General features: G+C 31.8%; 1 protein-coding gene across 1 annotated transcript in view; it reads left to right on the forward strand.

The window, feature by feature from the left end:
* The window catches only part of LOC118980774 (membrane cofactor protein-like), a 34935-nt gene extending 24280 nt beyond the window's left edge, over window positions 1-10655 (forward strand). The window contains exons 6-10 of the mRNA XM_037037412.1: window positions 1366-1548; window positions 4561-4608; window positions 8628-8678; window positions 9178-9213; window positions 9722-10655. Coding sequence (XP_036893307.1) covers window positions 1366-1548; window positions 4561-4608; window positions 8628-8678; window positions 9178-9213; window positions 9722-9786 — 383 coding nt within the window. The 3' untranslated portion in view covers window positions 9787-10655. The remainder of the gene's footprint in view (window positions 1-1365; window positions 1549-4560; window positions 4609-8627; window positions 8679-9177; window positions 9214-9721) is intronic.
* The last annotated feature ends 4393 nt before the right edge of the window (window positions 10656-15048 follow it).

The raw sequence follows: 15048 nt of genomic DNA on the forward strand, positions 1-15048 counted from the left end.
TTGAAATTGTGTCTAAAACAACCATCCCCTAGCCCAGGAAACTTAGTAAACCTAGCGAGCAGGATAAGTATATTTTTTAGTTTCTGAAAACCCCACTAAAGTAGACACATCATGACAAAACTATTGAAAACAAAATACAAAAGGAAAAGCAGCTAGTGAGGCAGAAAAGAAATATTACACTGTCTGACCCCTTTAAGAAAGAATGACAGCTGATTTCTCCTAAGAAACCACGGAGACTAGAAGACTATTTGCTCATATGCAGAATGGAAAATAAAACACCATAGAAATCTCTGTCAGGGAGAAATCTTCAAAACTGAAGATGAAATAAAAATGTTTTCAGAAAACAAAAAACCTAAGAGAATTATTATTACCTGACCTGCACTCCAAGAATTGCTAAAGGAAGTATTTCAGGCTGAAAGGGAAAGATATCTGATAGAAATTCAGATCCATAGGTGAGAAGGAAGAGCACTCATCTGTTTTAAGTGGCTGTACATTATGGGTCCTTATGTATTGTTAAGATTTAATCTTGCAAGTTGTCCTCTTGTACTTACTGCCTAGCGCAGTATTTTTTTTCCCAAATTCTTCCAAACCCATCACTGGATTCTGAAATCAATCTAGGGATCATGACCAGCATTTTATTTCTTGAGAAGCAGAGTGGAATAGGCAATTAACAGAGCACACTGGCATGAAGTCTAAGTATTAACTTTATGAAGTCTAAGTATTAGCATTTAACTTTTTCTCAGCCCTGAGTGCTTATATAATGGTTTACAACCTAAAGTTGTTTTTTTTTCTTTTTTAAATTTCTGGGTTACAGTCCAAAATGTTTATAAAACATGGTCCTAACTCCATGGGCCTTTCTATTTCTTGAACATCCCAGTTTATGTATGTTGTTACTACCTGCAAACTTTTTCTTTGCATCTCTTTGCATGGCTAACTTTTCAACGTCTAAATTTCAACTCAACTATTACCTTTCCACAAGAGTCTTTTCTGCCTTTCTAAAAAGACAGTTTATTGTAATCAGTGTCACTGTAAAATTTTAAAAGTCTCTAGAAGTAAAGAGTATCAAAAGTTGCATTTGAACTTACCCAGAATTTGTATCTCGCACTCTTCACAAAATCTATGGGAGAAAAAAAAATGTATGAAACCAATAAGCTATAATGACTTTTTTTTTTCTAGGTGGAAAACTTATCAGATTTCTCTAAATCTGTTTACATGGAACTAAAATGCACAAAAATGTTTTTTTAAACAACACCTTTTCTTTAATTCTTTATCTTTTTCCACTGGAAATTGTTACTTTGCACTGTTTTTTCCAGGTACTACATTAAAGCAACTTTCCATTAATTCTGGAATTTTTCTACTTCTTAGTGGTCAAATGTGACTATCCAGTACTCAAACATGGAAGACCAGTATCAAAAATTAAAGAAAAATTTTCCTACCAAGATGAGATTTTATTTCAGTGCCTGGAGGGTTTCTATCTTAATGGCAGCAACCCAGTATTCTGTGGTGGAAACAATACTTGGGAGCCTAAGATGCCAACATGTATTAGAGGTACATATTGTTTTATTTTCCTTCTTGTTTCTTAAGGTTTTATTTCTTTGACATTAAATATCAGTGATACAGAATGTTTGAAAATAAGCAATTTTAGTAATTAACTCCATCTTGTATTTATATCCATGACAGATACATGAGGTAAAGTTCATATAGAATTTTGCTGTTGTACTTTTTGTGTGTGTTCATACAGTTCTTAGCAGGTTATGTATGTCAGGTAGATTTATAAATTTCTCTTGTTCAGTACTTCCATGTATAAACATGCTTAGCAACCATTTTTCAAAATAAACTGAAACATGGGAATTTATATCTAAATAAGAATAGAAGTGATAATTTGTATAAATGAAAAGAAAGTGGTAATTCCCAAGTGATTGACCCTACATTATTATGTTTTTCAGTGTCAATTCCTGGCAATTCAAATTTAGGAACATCCTACTTATATTTTACAAGAATACTTTAAATTCATGTTATGTACTCTCACTCACCACCTTTAGTAATAAAATATATGAGAACATATTTATAGCCATTTTAGTTATTATTCTTAGTGATTTAAAATTATTTGTCATAGTCTGCAGATATAAACAGGTATATAAGCTTGGGCAAGTTACTTAAATTTCAAATGTATTTACTTAAATAATCAAATGCTTTTCTCACTGGGTGAAAATAAAGTTTAAACTAGTTGCACTTAAACCACTTAGCACAGTGCACGGCATATAGTAACCTCTTAAAGAAAGCTCGTGCATGACTTACAGCATCAGTCCAATTGATATTTGTGAGATAGGTCTATAGTGTTTATTTTCTAATATGTATTTTTGTGGGTGTCACCAAATTTGCTATTTTAATTTATTTTAAAAGTGACCTTTTGACACATTTTTTTTTATTTTTATTTTTTTTAAATAACTAAACAAATTTTTTTATTTATTTTATTTATTTTTTAAAGATTTTATTTATTTATTTACCTTTAGAGATGAAGGAGAGAGGGAGAGAAATATCAATATATGGTTGCCTTTCGTGCATCCCCTGCTGGGAGTTGGCCTGCAGAGAACTGGCCTGCAACCCAGGCATGTGCCCTGACTGGGAATCGAACCGCGATCCTCTGGTTCTCAGGCCTGTGCTCAATCCACTGAGCTACACCAGCCAGGGCTGACACATTTAAATGTATCATCATGGTCCAGGACTATGTTTCATTTCCCGGACTGTTTACTTCTTTTTATATACTACAATTTGAACTGAGAAATTTCTGCTGTCTCTAGAACAAGGCTTGTATTTCTATACCCTCACCCCAACCAACTCTACCTCAAAAAATTACTCTTTGTGCCTTTACTGGGCATTTCTGTTTGGCCACAGAAACTCAGTTTCATACCAACTGAAAGGCAGGAGAAGTCATTATTTANTTACAGCATCAGTCCAATTGATATTTGTGAGATAGGTCTATAGTGTTTATTTTCTAATATGTATTTTTGTGGGTGTCACCAAATTTGCTATTTTAATTTATTTTAAAAGTGACCTTTTGACACATTTAAATGTATCATCATGGTCCAGGACTATGTTTCATTTCCCGGACTGTTTACTTCTTTTTATGTACTACAATTTGAACTGGGAAATTTCTGCTGTCTCTAGAACAAGGCTTGTATTTCTACTACCCTCACCCCAACCAACTCTACCTCAAAAAAGTACTCTTTGTGCCTTTACTGGGCATTTCTGTTTGGCCACAGAAACTCAGTTTCATACCAACTGAAAGGCAGGAGAAGTCATTATTTATTGAAATGAAATGGAGGACTTCTTGCATGGACTAATCATCAACTGCTCTGCTCAACACTTGAGAAATTATTGTGATATGGTGGATGGTGTATCAAAATAATTGATACGGTGGATTTAATTTTGCTGCTGCTATCTCTAGCTTCTCTTTGGTTTCAGCAGAAACAAGAGACAAGAGAATTGTGGGAAGAAGAATAGTGGGGATAGTGGGAAGAGCCTGGGCTGACCTCACTCAGGGCTCTAGTTTTGTTCTGCTTACTTATGGAACATCATTTTTGTGGGCTTTCATTTCCTGTTGTTTAATGAGGGTATTTGAACTCAAATCTCAAGCATTGTCTTCTAATTTGCTTGTATATTTTCTGTTGCCCTAAACTCTAAAGGATTAAGGAGAATTATGCATGTCACTGTGGTCATTGAAACACCTTTTTATAATTTGTCTATGCCTGATACCTCCATGAGTATCTTAGTTGAGTGCTGTGAGGTTTGGGAGTTGGGGGAGAAGAGATGGTTTTTTAGTGGACTGCTATGTAAGATTGCATGAGAATTTTATACTTACTGACCATTCCATGTTTGCTCATATGGTCCTAGTGGGTATATGCATCGCAGGATAATTTGTTTGTTGATGTGCTCTTTTGAAAGTGTTGACCATAAGAATTCATAAAGGATTTATAAAACACTGATATGGTTTAATATTTGAAAGAAGAGGAGAGGATTGTGAGAAAAAAACTTATTAAGAGGGGAAAGGACAAGAATTATTTCTAAAACTCAAACCTCCTCATGGTATTACTACTGTAATCAATTTTTTATTATTAGAGAAAAACTGTACAAAAAGGACCAGTCACAACATATAATGGTAATAAAGTAGATCTGATTATACTAATATGAAATAATGTTTATGAAAGACTAAGAAAAAAGGATATAAATTTTTTCATATGATACTATTTGGATGATGTATTTTAAATATATATATGTTTACTCTGAACACATAATTTTTATGATTTGTTAATAGTTATCTTCTAGAGTCTCCATTATAAAGTATAAAGTTGTAGTGAACATTTTTATGTATACATATATCCTTATATACTTGTATAAAATATACATTTAGGTCATATTCCCAGAAATAGAAATGCAAAGTTCAGAAAGTACACACATTTTTAATTTTGACGGACAATCAATCTTTCTAACAGAAAATTAAATTAAATCCATAATTTTTACTGATAAGACTGATGAATGGAATAAAATTTATTTTTTCAGGTTTTAAGCCTACTCATCCAAACAAGCCTCCAGTTGTAAGATATCCAGGTTCAGTAATTCTTTATCCTACTTATATTATTAAGAACTTTGTAAACTGATGGATGAAAAGTCATGTCTTGTTTTAACTTGCATTCTTTTAATTATTAATGAAGCTGAACCTTTTTTGTCTACATTTATTTATTCATGTCTTTTGTCTATTAGGTCTCTAAAACATTATTTTTGTTGCTTGTAAGAGCTCATTATAAATTAAACACCTTGTAATAAATACATAGTGAACATTTTTTCAGGTCTTTTTTGGCCTTAATTTTGCTAGTTCATTTTCTTTTAAGACTTTTATACTATACTATTGTGTATGGATTTCTTTTTATAACTTTTGTTACATGTGTAGTATACAGATGTATTTTTGTCAGTTTTCAAACATTACAAAAAGTATACAGAGTGAAAAATTAGTTCTTCATCTCTCTTTCTGGTACATTGTCTGAGTTAATCACTGTTGATAACTAGATGTATTTTTATCCATTTCTGATGTATAAGGATACATCACTATTTTTATTTATGTAATTATATGTAGTTTGACATTTTTCATTTTTTTTAACCAGAAATGGAATTATGCTTTTCATATTTTTCTAAAACTCTCACAATTTACACTACTCTATTAGATTGGGGATGTAGTTAGGTGATGATTTTAATATATATCATGTTTTATTTAACTATTCTCCTATCAGTGGTCAGTTATGTGTGAGAAGGTATACATTACTGGGTAGTTGAATGTTTCAACTACATTGAAACATTCAGCCCTGAGTGAGACATTACCTTAATGTCTATTAGTGCTGTGTCTTTCTTATAACAGCTTTAAGCCTTCAAATTATACTCATGTAAACATTTCAATCATGTGTTCTGACTGCATTCTTTGTATTTAAATCATTGGTATATGTGAAAATTATGCTAAATGGAACGAGACTGGGTTATTCCACTCCACTCACCCCATTCAGTAGCTAAGTAGCACCATCTATGGAATACATTGTTTTCTCTCCAACTGTTTTAACATGCATTAAATTCAGAGGTGTTCTAGCCTCGTTTCTGTTCTCTTGACTGTATATTCCTGTGCAAGCATAAAATTGTTCTTTTAATGTAGCATTATAACGTGCTTTAATATATGGCAGAACACTTCCTGTTCAGAAGTGTGCAGGCTACTCTCCTGTTAATTTTTTCAGATCAATTTTTAATTAATTTTTTTACCATTTCAACCATTCTGACTAATACATTCACATTCTTGCACAATCATCATTACTATTTCCAAAACTTTTCATCTTCCCAAACTGAAATTTTATACCCCTTAAACAGTAACTCCCCATCCCCAGTGACCTCCATATTCTAATTTCTGTTTCTATGAATTTGACATCGTAGGTACTTTGTATAAGTGGAATTTTACATTTGTCTTTTCTATATGGCTTATTTCACATACCATAATGTTTTCAAGGTTCCTCCATCCTAGAGTAGCATGTATCTGAACTTCATTTCTTTTTATGGCTGAAAATATTTCATTGCTTATATATACCATACTTTGTTTATCCATTCATCTGTTTAAATAGACTCTTGGGTTGTTTCCACCTTTTGGCTAATCGGAATATTCTTCTCTGAATATTGGCATTCAAGTATCTGTTTGAGTCTCCATTTTCAGTTTTGAGGGTATATGCCTAGCAGTAGAATTGCTAGATTTTATGGTAATTCTATGTTTAGTTTTGTGGAATGACCATACTGTCTTCCACAGAAGCTGCACCATTTTCCAATCTCAGCAATGATGCACAAAGGCTTTAACTTCTCTACCTCTTATCCAACACATGTTATCACCTGTGTTTTATTTTTTAAAATAATAGCCACTCTAATATATGGTAGGTAAAAAGTGTGAAGTAATATCTCATTATGGTTTTTATTTTTTAATTTATTTTTATAATTGTTGTTCAAGTACAGTTTTTTTGCCTTTTACTCCCATCCCAGCCCACCCACCAAGCCCTCCCCATTCCCCCCATTTCCACCCCCACTAGTTTTTGTCCTCATGTCTTTTATACTTATACCTGTAAACCCTTCCCCTTTCCCCCTGAAATGCCCTCCCCTCTCCCCTCTGGACACTGTCAGCCTGTTCTCTACTTCAGTGTCTTTGGTTGTATTTTGCTTGTTTGATTGTTTTGTTGTTTAGGTTCTTGTTAAAGGTGAGATCATGTGGTATTTGTCTTTCACCACCTGGCTTAATCACTTGGCATAATTATGGTTTTTATTTGCATTTCTCCCTTCATTAGTGATGTGTAGAATATATTTTTGTCCCCTTATTTGCTATTTTTATATCTCCTTTGGAGAAATGTCATTCAAGTCCTTTGCTCATTTTTGAATCAAGTTAGAATTTTTGTTGATGATTTTTAGGAGTTCATTATATATTGGAAATTAATCTTTCTTCAAATGGATGATTTACAGATGTTTTCTTCCATTATGTAGGTTGCCTTTTTCACTCTATTGACAGTGTTCTTTGATGCACAACATTTTAAATTTTGAAGTCCAATTTATCTTTTTGTTGTTGTTGCCTGTGCTTTTGGTGTCATATCCAAGAAATATTGTCAGATCCAGCACCATGAAGTTTATCCTCTATGTTTTCTTCTAAGAGTTTAATAGTTTTAGTTTTTTATTTATTTTTTTATCACTTTTGAATGAATTTTTATGTATGGTATAATGTAAGAATCAAACTTCATTCTTTTGCTTACAGATCTCCAGTTTTCCAAGAACCATTTGTTGAAAAGACTACCCTTTCCCCAGTGAATGTTCTTAGAAGCACATTGTGGGCAATTATTTGACCCATATATGTTAGGCTGTCTATTCTATTCCATTGGTCTGTATTCCTTTATGTCAATGCCATTCTGTTTTGATTACTGTAACCCTGTAACCAATTTTGAAATCAGGAAGCATAAGTCCTCTCAACTTAACTCTTCTTTTTCAAGGTTGTGTTGACTATTTCATGTGCTTTAAGATTCCATATAAACTTTAGGATGAATTGTTTTGATTCCTGCAAAAAGCACCCTCAGAATTTTGATAGGGGTTTTTACTTCATCTGCAGGGTTTTGTTTTGTTTGTTTATTTTTTTCAGTATCATATCTTAACATATTAAGTGTTCTAATCCATGAAAAAGAATATCTTTTATATATTTGTGTCTTCTTTAATTATTTTTCACAATTTTTGTGTTTGTATGAGTCATTTGCCTTCTTGGTTATTCCAAAATATTTTATTCTTTTTGATATTATAAATGGATTTGTTTCCTTAACTTCCTTTTTGGGTTGTTTATTTTGGTGTGTGTATATATATATATATATATATAAATGCAACAGATTTTTGCATGTTGATTTCATAGCCTACAATTTTTCCCAATTCATTTATTAGTTCTATCAGCTTGGGGTGTGTGCAATCTTTAGCGTTTTGTATGTAAAAGATCATGTCATCTGTGAAGAGAGATAATTTTATTTTTCCATGCCAGTTTTGATCCTTTTTATTTTATTCTTTACCTAATTACTGTGACCCTACATCTAGTATTATGTTGAATAAAAGAGGCAAATGTGGGCATCCTATTTGGTTCCAGATCTTAAGGTAAAAACTTTCAATATTTCACCATGGACTATGATGTTTGCTATGGGATTTTTACAAATGGCCTTCATTATATTAACAAATATTTCTATTCTAGATCAATTTCAAAATCTTTAAAAAAATTTAGATGGAATCGTGTTGACTTCAAATCTAATTTTGAGAGTATAGTAATGACCAATCTGCTTGCTGTGCAACACAGTACTGTGACAGGAAATGTCAGTGCATAGGAAGAAGAATGTTGTTCACATTCAATATGAATATTGAATTCAAAATTTTGAATATTTTATGATTCTACTTTAATAAAAGATACTATTTAAAAGGAAATGAAATCATAAGCAATTTTATACAAATACAAAATATCGATGCCATAGAAATTATAGATCTTTGAGTTTTATTTAATCTTTCTTTCTCTTTTTTTTTTTACTCTTTCCATTTTCTTCTAGGGTATCCCAATCCTGTTGAATTACCACCAATTGAAGAAATTGTGGAATTAGGTATTTAGTTATTAATAATTCTTTACTATGAGACCTTAGAGTTCTACACGAATACATTATGTTTCAATGACTTGTAGTTAGGGAAAAAACAAGATGTCACAAATTATTAATGATAACTGACATTTATAGTTATTTTAGTATCCAAATACCATAACAAATATGATAGTATGTGTAGATATATATAAAGTAGTTTTTTCTAATCTTATGAATTCTAATTATCCTATTTACTTGTACTAAATAACCTGGTGTGATAACTACAGTACAAAACAGTGACAGGTGAGGTTCCTATTAGGAATTTTATAAGACACATCCAATAACCAGAATCTATTTGAAGTGTTCTATGATCAGAATGACTTGGATGTACTAATAGTCATGCTAAAAGTAGCTTGGTGCCTTTTTGCTGTAGTTTTTAGATGCTCTGATTGAAAGTAAAATGCAGTTGTCATCTGGGACTCACATATGCTCAATATCTTTAAAACTACTTTCATTTTTTTCTCAGATTCAGGAGTCATAGCTCTAATTATTTTTACTATACGTAAGTATCTTAAAGTTGAATACTACTTGCATCAAAATATTGCAATGAAGAAGTGTACTTTTAATGATTTTTAGTTTAGATTTTTTAGTTTCTATAGCTTTATCTTGAAATTAAGTTAATCAGTGTAGAAAATATCCCTCACCTCTCCAATTGGTTGGTGATTGTATATTCATTTAAATTCTGTATGTCCAGTTATTAACAAACCTTAAGTAATGTTTTCTTTCCAAGATGTCTAGTCATAAGACTTTTCATCACAAATATGATTTGGGTAATTTTCTAAACTAAACAAGGACTCTTCTCAGACTTACTGTGAACTACTTACATGATTCCAGGGAATTGCATTTAGACAATGAAACGTTCAGATGGAATATAAATATATATGTGCTTAAATAAAATAACATTTCTGACCACTGAAAGGTAACCAACATTAATTTCATCTGCTAGATTTTGAATCTTGGAAATTATTTTTTTGATTATTACATGTAATTTGTTTTCTGGTTTCTTATAGTTGTTGCCATTGCAATAATTTGCACCTGCTTGTATAAATGCCTTCGCAGAGAGAAGAAAGGGTAAATTAAACATGTTTCTTCTGATTTTATTGGTCCTTCTCACTCTTGACATACTTGTGTGTCTCTTTTGTTTGTACTCTGTATTGCATGTCATCTATTTTTAAAATGTGCAGCAATAGTGTGCCATCTGAATTATATTTTTTTACTAAAATTACTTCCAGCTACTTTTAATAGCACTGTGACAAGAATAACCTGTCAGAGATGCTTCAGTTATTGTAACTGTAAGAAAAATTTTAGTGACATTTTAGACTCAAGTTCTGCAGCGAATCATGGAGTATGATGGGGCCTTTCCAACTGTAGGTATACCCTATTTTCTAAGGTAGACTAGTGGCCAGGATTAAATTTAAAATGGTTCACTGTGAGACTTTGAGACTGGAATTTTTAGAATGAAAATTGCCTGTATAATGAAGGAAGTTGTAAGAAGCTATGTAGGTGTATTATTCAAGTACCCAATTTGATTTTTTTCATTTAGAATTTTTATTTATATAAATTAAATAGGAATTAGAAGCAACACTATTTTATTTCTCTCTTATGTTCTCTTAATTTCCTAGGGTATAGTAAACTGATGTGGTTAAATGTCAAGTTACTGAAAGGAATAATATTTACAAGCCACCTCATTAACTTTATCTGCTTTTTTATTTATAAAAATGGTAAAGGGCAGGTTTAGAATGGAAAAAAGTCTACAAATACATATCTTCTAAGAAGAATAGTGTTTAAACATCAAACTTAAATTTTAATAAAATAATTAACAATTTAATGAAAGACATAGAGTAAATCCTGGAGCATAAACCAAGATTATGCTTTGAAATTTCTTAATTTTAGTAACTTTTTGTAATTTTTCAAATACCTTTGAAATCAAGCAATAATTTTAAGTATTTTAATTTTATGGTTTTATGATGCTTATTTAAAATTTAAAAACTAAAATGAGAGCCAACGATCTTTTATTTGGGATCAAAGAATTGCAAGCCATGCCACACAAATTCAGGCAGAAACCTGTACAGTGTTCCAATTATAGTGCTAAAGTGAAGGGGTTTTATGAGAAAAGAAGAAAGAATTTTATCAGCTCTGAAAAATTGAGGTACCCTTTAGCTATGTGTGATTAGTTATGGATTCTATCTTCAAATACAAAGTCCATAATTATCCTTCGTTGTTGTCAGGATCTATAACTCTGCTGACTTTACAAACATTTGTTTATAACACAATGTTGCTTTGTCTTAGTCCAAAAGTTGTTATGCCCCATTCAAACATTCCAAAGGTTCAGGGAGCAAGAGATGCAAGGCCATTCCTCTAGAACAACTGCTCTAGCTCTACTTTAAAATGGCTCCACTTATGTCAACTTTTACAATAATATCTTTCCCTTTTATATTAATCATCTGGTTTGGGCTATGTAACAAAAGTATGTTTTTCACTCGTAAAGAGTTCAAACATTTTTTTTCTATTATTGGCTCTCTTTTTAAAATACCCAAATAAGATGTATACCAAGACATATTATAATTAAAACGCTAAAGGTTAAGACAAAGAGAGAATCTTAAAAGCATCAAGAGAAAAGCAGTTAATTAACATGTAAAGGAGCTCCCATAAGACTGTCAGCTGATTTCTCAACAGAACTTTTGCAAGCCAGAAGGTATTTAAAAATATTCAAAGTGATAAAAAGCATGGATCTACAACCAATATTACTCTACCTAACAAAGATATCATTTAGAATTGAAGGACACTAAAGAGCTCCCCAAGCAAGAAAAAGCTAAAGGAGTTTATCACCACCAAACCAGTATTACATGAAATGTTAGAGTCCTCTTAAAAAGAAGAAAAAATATAAAATATGAATAATAAAATAAAAATAAATACATATCTATCAACAACTGAATCAAAAATAAACAAAGAAGCAGAACAAAAACAGACTCATGGATATAGAAACATTTTGATGATTGACAGATAGGAGAGGGGTTTGAAGGACGAGTGAAAAAGTAAAAGAATTAGGAAGTACAAATTGGTAGCTACAGAGTAGTCACAGACATATAAAGTACAGCACAGGAAATAGAAGGTCTATCTGGAAAAAGTCCAGCCAATGTTAATATAAAGAGAATAGTCTGTGCAACCTCAGTGTAACCTGTCAGCCAAGGTGAGTGGACTGTGCACCAGTATGAACAATTACAACTTCACTGTAGCAGTCAGTGAAGGTGGTTGATGACATTGGATGAGTATGTGTACTGTGTGGCTGTTGCCACAATAAAAACAACAGTGATTAGAATGACAGATCTGCAACAGATTTTGTGTTAAGCTTGAACATTCCTCCGTGGAAACTATTCTGATGATTCAGAAGACTTTCAGGAATGATGCAATGAGTGCAGTGCAAATAAAAGTGTGGTATGAATGCTTCAGAGAAGGCTGAGAATCTGTTCAAAGTGACCCATGTTCTGGAAGGCCTGAAACAAGTAGAACACCTGAGAATGTTGAACATGTATGGGCTATAATCTGCAAAGATTGGTGAATGACAGTGTGAGAACTAGAAGCTGATCTGGGGATTCCAAAATCTACTGTGTCTGAGATTTTGATGAGGGGTCTTGGCATGAAAAGTGTCATGGCAAAATTTGTTCCACAGCTTCTGCTAACAGAGCAGAAGGAATAGCATGCTGCCATTGTTAATGACTTGATTCAAACTGCTACCAATGAATCCTCTCTAAAAAATAAATAAATAAAATATTTATTATTAATAATTTAGAAAAATAAATTATAAATAAATAAAGTACCCAGCATTCTTTCATTTTCATCCCACATCTTGTATTTATGGAAGGCATCCACATGCATGTTTATATTTCAATCAGTAGCATATTTTAAATTATGTATGCACTACACTGTGTATAGGAAATACTATCAGTTGGATATGTTTATAAGTCTAAAAGATTTGTGTAGTACACACAAAAAAAAGCCATGCAACACCTTATAAAGGAGACTTTTTGGTTATAACCTAGTAAAAGTTATAAAGGAGACTGCACTATTGCTTTCCACAGAGTCTATGTAACATCTGTTACATGAGGCCACTCTGGGAATACCAGGAGATGTAGCAAATCTACCTCAGGCATAGAAACAAGCACAAGGAATCAGCCAAAATGAGATTAGGAAACACGTCCCAAATAAAAGAACAAGATAACTTTAGAGAAGAATTAAAGGAAATGAAGATAAGCAGTCTAGTGGATTAAATAGAGTTTAAAATGATGGTTATAAGGATGCTCAGTGAACTTATAGGAAGAATAGATTAACTCAGTGTAAATGTCAACAAAGATATAGAAAACATTAAAAATGGCATAAAACAATAAAGAACCAATTAAAAATAAAATACAATAACTGAAAGAAAGAATACATCATAGACAATAAAAGGCAGGTTAGATGAAGCAGAGGACTGAATCAGCAATCTAGAACACAAGGTAGAAGAAAACATCCAATTGGGGAAAAAATGTAAAATAAGAGAATTCAAGGGGCCTATGGGAAAACATCAATCACACCAACATCCACATCATATGGGTACCATGAGGAGAAGAGAGAACAAGATATTGAAAACCTACTTGAAGAAATAATAACTGAAAACTGCCCTGTCCTGTCAAAGGGTAATGACATACAAAGTCAGCAAGTACAGAGAATTCTAAACAAAATGAATACAAAGATGCCTAAACCAAGACACATCATAATTAAAATGACCAAGGTTAAAGGCACATAATCTTTAAAGTAGCAAGAGAAAAGCAGCCAAGTAAAAAGCTCTCACAAAACCATCAGCTGATTTCTCAACAGAAACTTTGTGAGCCAGAAAATACTGGCATGAAATAGTCAAAGGGATAAAAGGCAGGACCTGAAACCAAGATTGCTCTACCCAGCAATTCTATCATTTAGAGTTGAAGAATATATAGTTTCCTGACAAGAAAAAGGTAAAGAACTTCATTACCACTAAACCAGAAACACAAGAAATGTTAAAGGGACTTTTTTAAAGTAGAAAACAGCAAACAAACAAACATAAAACATGAGAGAAAAAAATCTCACTGACAAAGGCAAACAGTAAAAGCAGTGGATCAAAAAATGTAAAGTTAGCACAAAAGTTAAGTAACAAGTAAAATTATTTTAAAATTACACATGTAACTACAGCAATAAATTAAGGGACATGTACAATTACACACAAAAAGTTAAAAATAATGACAAAAGCATAAACATAAAAGAGGTGAATAAAAATTGTAGTGATTTTAGAAGGTGTTTGAACTTAAGTGTGCATCAACTTAAAATAGGCTACTATAAAACTAGCTAAGTATATATGAAGTACATGGTATCCCCAAAACAATGTATAAGAGATATACCAGAATAAAGAAAATGGAGCCCAAACACAACGCTATAAAAAGTCATCAGCATAACATAGGTAAAAAACAAGAGAATAAGTAAAAGAGAAGAACTACAAAAACAATCATAAAACAAAAAAAGCAATAAAAATATACTTACCAATGACTACTTTAAATGTAAATAAATAATCCAATAGAAAGACATAGTGTAGCTGAATAGATTAAAAAAAACAGAACTGTACATAAGCTGTCAAAAAAGACCGACTTTAGATCAAAGGATGTACAAAGATGAAAATAAAGGAATGAAAAAATATTTCATGCAAACGCAAATGAAAAAAAGCTGAAGTAGCAATACTTATTATCAGACAAAGTAGACTTTAAAAGAATAACTGTCACAAGAGAAGAAAGGGGCCATTTCTTATGATAAAGGGATCAATACAAGAAAATATCACTTCTATAAACATTTACAAACCCAGTGTAGAAATTCCTAAATATATTGATGGACATAAAGAAAGCAATTGATAATAATACAGTTATACTAGGAGACAATACACCCCTTTGCCATAGATAAATAGATCATCTAGACAAGAAATCAACAATGAAACACTGGGCTTACAAGATACTTTAGACCAGAAATAACTAATATTTCTGGAGCATTTCACCCCAAAGCAGAGTGTACATTCTTACCAAGTGCACATGGAAAATTTTCCAGAATACACCAGATGTTAGGCCACAAATCAAGTCTCAATAAATTTAATAATATCAAAACCATGCCATGTTTTTTCTTGTCACAATAGTATGGAACCAAAAATCAAATACAAAATGAAAAGTGAAAAGCACATGAACATATGAAAGCTAAAAAACAAGCTACTAAACAATGAGTTAAAAATGAGATCAAGGAATGAATCAAAAGATACTTTGAGAAAAATAAAAACAAAATGGCCCACTCT

The sequence above is a fragment of the Sturnira hondurensis genome, unplaced genomic scaffold (genome assembly GCF_014824575.4).
Source record: "Sturnira hondurensis isolate 20B ecotype Veracruz unplaced genomic scaffold, ASM1482457v3 Scaffold0023344, whole genome shotgun sequence".
NCBI lineage: Eukaryota > Metazoa > Chordata > Mammalia > Chiroptera > Phyllostomidae > Sturnira > Sturnira hondurensis.